This window comes from Neltuma alba, unplaced genomic scaffold (assembly GCF_004799145.2).
Source record: "Neltuma alba isolate B1F8T4 unplaced genomic scaffold, ASM479914v2 tig00004876_pilon, whole genome shotgun sequence".
NCBI lineage: Eukaryota > Viridiplantae > Streptophyta > Magnoliopsida > Fabales > Fabaceae > Neltuma > Neltuma alba.
This window is the reverse complement of record NW_021633894.1, coordinates 160,461-163,782: the sequence shown is the minus strand read 5'-3', so window position 1 is coordinate 163,782 and position 3,322 is coordinate 160,461. Positions and strand designations below refer to the sequence as shown.

The 3,322-nt window shown below is 38.0% G+C and overlaps 1 protein-coding gene across 1 annotated transcript; it reads right to left on the bottom strand.

Annotated features, from left to right (window-relative positions):
* Window positions 1-726: 726 nt before the first annotated feature.
* Window positions 727-2,478, bottom strand: LOC114746055 (glucan endo-1,3-beta-glucosidase, basic isoform-like). Its single transcript, XM_028934246.1, has 2 exons — window positions 2,349-2,478; window positions 727-1,914 (listed from the first exon to the last, which is right to left on the bottom strand). Exons 1-2 carry the CDS (start codon window positions 2,452-2,454, stop codon window positions 893-895), a joined length of 1,128 nt encoding a protein of 375 aa, XP_028790079.1. The 5' UTR covers window positions 2,455-2,478; the 3' UTR covers window positions 727-892.
* Between the last annotated feature and the right edge of the window lie 844 nt (window positions 2,479-3,322).

Sequence of the window (3,322 nt, the reverse complement as noted above, 5' to 3'; positions counted from 1 at the left end):
TTCCAAATTTTATTTAATAATAAAACGTTCAAATTAATTAATACTTACAAATTTAATTTATAGATGATACAACTCAATTTGTAAATATAAAAGTTTTGTCGCTGGCAAAAAAACAAATATAGAAGTTTTGTTTCTAAATATTATATTGCTAAGACTGGCTTGTAAATAACGCAACTTGATTGGTAAATATTAAATTTCTTGAGATCTGTTAGTATTAAATGAAATTTAGAAAACTTTTTTGTATCTTTTTTTTTATAAATTTCAGACCCATGAGTAACCCTCTTTTTGTTTTAATTTGCTAGCATGCATGATGACCACGCCAGTGGATCCTGTCTGGCCATTTTCCTTTGAATGCTAACATCGGGTTTGGCCCAACTAAGAGTAAAGGCTTTGTAAGTTGAAGTCAGGCCTCATCAAAACTCTTGAGCACGGGTTCTTTCTCGTTCCCACCCCAAGCTTTGTGGCCCATTTCAATTTTTTTCCCATAAAATAACACATGCTCTCAAGTTAAAAAAAATTAATAAATGTTACACCAAAAATATTTAACATAAATGATATTTATTATATTTTCAAATTAAAATATAGGAATAATGCCTTATTTCTCAATCACATGCCCTTCGAATTTTTTTAATTTAAAAACTGGATGAATAAATTTATTTAATAAATTTAACACACTTTTTTTAAAATTAATTCGAAATTGAATGAAAATTTTGGAGCATAAGAAAAGATAAGGGAAGATTGATTAATTTTATGAACTCTATATTTTATTAGGGGCACATTGTTGTAATAACAAGGGAGGGTACATAACTTGAAACGAAGACAAACAGAGACGTCGTCCTCATAGTTATACGTCTCCGAAGCTCCACGAGCAGAGCTCAGTGCTGTGAAATGCTTATATATCACTCTTGAGAGGAATTGTGACATTAAACTCATTGTCAGCAGCAATCTGCCAGTTCCTGTGTCCGCCAAACCCAAACGGATATTTCTTCTGCTTGTTGGGATAAAACAGACCAAAATGTTTCTCCAGTTCTGGGTTCTTTTGGTTCTCATCGAACATTGCAAAAATATACGTCTCTGTAGGACCAGGCCTCATAGGAGTTCCTTTGTTCACATGGCGAATCAAATTGTCCAGGTAAGTCTTGGCATTATCGTACGTAGCCCCAAACGCTCCGTCAGAAGGCCACCCACTCTCCGACACGACCACCTTCACATACCCAATCCTCGTACTATCCAGAGCCGCATGAACCGAGTCCAACATGGCATCGAAGAGATTCTGGTATCCTCTCGAACCATCCCAGACCACCACGTTTGGAGAAGTGAAGAGAGCATAAGGCAGAGATATGTCGCCAGGGTTGCCGGAATAGCTGAAGTAAGGGTATACATTAACGAACAATGGTGCGTTTGCGTAGACCAAGTAGCCGATGATAGGGTCCAAGTATGATCTGACGTCGTTTCGGAAGCTACCTTTGGACGGAGGGTATGAGGTCCCAATAAGGGTCATGTCAATGGCGGTTGAGACCTTGATTTGGTCGTGAAGGCCCCTGCCCCTTATGGCTTGGTACACGTTCTGGATGGCCGGAAGGACGTACTGGGCGGCCCAAGAGGAGCCGCCGACGGGGCTGACTTCGTTGCCGACGGCGATGTATTTGATGTTGACGGAGGGGTAGTAGTTGAAGACATAGCGTTGAGCCCATTGCTCGGCGTTGGCGCGGCTAGCGGCTAGGCTTTGGAGGTCGCTGTTTGGGACGCCGAGCATGAGCTCGATACCGGAGTTCCGGAGGGCTTCAAGAGCTTCCTGGTTGGGATCGTACAGTCGCATTCTCCTGATGTTGTTGGCTCTGTAAAGATCCACCACCTCGCGTTTGGATGGCAGATTGTTGCCCATCATGCCATAGCAAACACCGATCTGAGCATCTGCAAATCCCGCAAAAGTTTGTTTATGTAAAAGTCATCATCGGCAAATTTTGGTTTTAATGAAAGAAAGTTGACTTCTGCTTCAAAGAAAAAGAAAATCCACTGTACTGATTATCTCCCAGAATGGGAGCTATGTGGAGATATACTTTTACCTCTAAATCAATGTAATTTCACGAGTTGATAATATATGAACAAATGTCTGTCAAAGAAAAGATTTTTAAGTAGATCCAGGGCACATATATGTCAAATAAACATAAAAATTGCCTTTCATATTTTGGTTCAAATAGAGAATTGATTTGTCAAAAGTAAGAAAAATCCCAGTACAATGTCTCCTTGGCAAAGGTTCTCGGTTATTAGCTGACACATACAAGTTTTTTATGGCTGAATATACAATTCATTATTGAGTGAATAAAAGAGGGAGATGGATGGATCACCTGCGATGCGAAGAGTTGCAGTGAACAGCGCCAACAGGAGAAGTAGAGAAGGCAATGAGGCCCTCTTGCCAGTTTCGGAGAAAGAAGCCATAATGTCCAAAGACATCAGAAGTATTCACAATGGCTCTGATCTCTTGATCTCGCTCTTCTTATACAGAACGCATCCGAGAGCTTATTATTGATGGCCAGTGGCTATTTTCACATTAATGTGCAATAATATAGCAGTCTATGTTTACCAATTCAACGTGCGAAGTCATGCCTCTCACTTCAATTACTTTCAAAATATCTTATCCTTTTCTTGTTTGATTTCAATTGGTGAGTTGTCGGGGTAGATGTCATGTCTCACTCGAAATGTGATGCTTTCCGCCTCTTCATAATTAATCCTACAATGTCCTATATCCTATTGACGGAGCCATAAGTCTAATAAACTCATAAATACTTTAAGGTGATTAGTTCTAAGTAAACAATACAAATGAATGCATATTCGACGTATAAAATTAGCTAGAGATCGGTATTGACAATCTCATCAAATTATTTCAAATTAAGACTGAACTGCTCCATTTTTATGTCTCTTTTTTTCACTTTTTACGACCCCTAACGCTAAGGTTTGATGTCCTTTCTTCGACTTCAAAATGATTAGATTAAGGAACATCCAAAAATTGGGGTTTTCTAAATGATTAATATATATATGAATGAATTGGAATTTGATAAGAACTCGTCATTCTTGCTTCTCGGATATTCCAAGAACTTATTATAGTCTAATGAATACCATGCGATCAATCGGATTCACTCATATTCAGTTCTATTTTTTCACTTTTATTGTTTTTTTGGATAAAATATATTTGTTCACTGTTAACTTTTGAAGTCTTGTATAAAATCTAATACAAAAACCAAAAGAAAGGAAAAAAAACAGGACTATTGTTTTTTTGTTAAAAAAAAATTGAATGATCTTTCAAAGACGCATCAGTGACTTG

Bases quoted from the DNA above. Each gene is read 5' to 3' on its own strand.
- LOC114746055 (XM_028934246.1), bottom strand. From the start codon at position 2,454: ATGTCTTTGGACATTATGGCTTCTTTCTCCGAAACTGGCAAGAGGGCC. The intron at 1,915-2,348 runs GTGATCCATCCA...CGGGATTTGCAG, and splicing joins TGCAACTCTTCGCATCGCAG to ATGCTCAGATCGGTGTTTGC.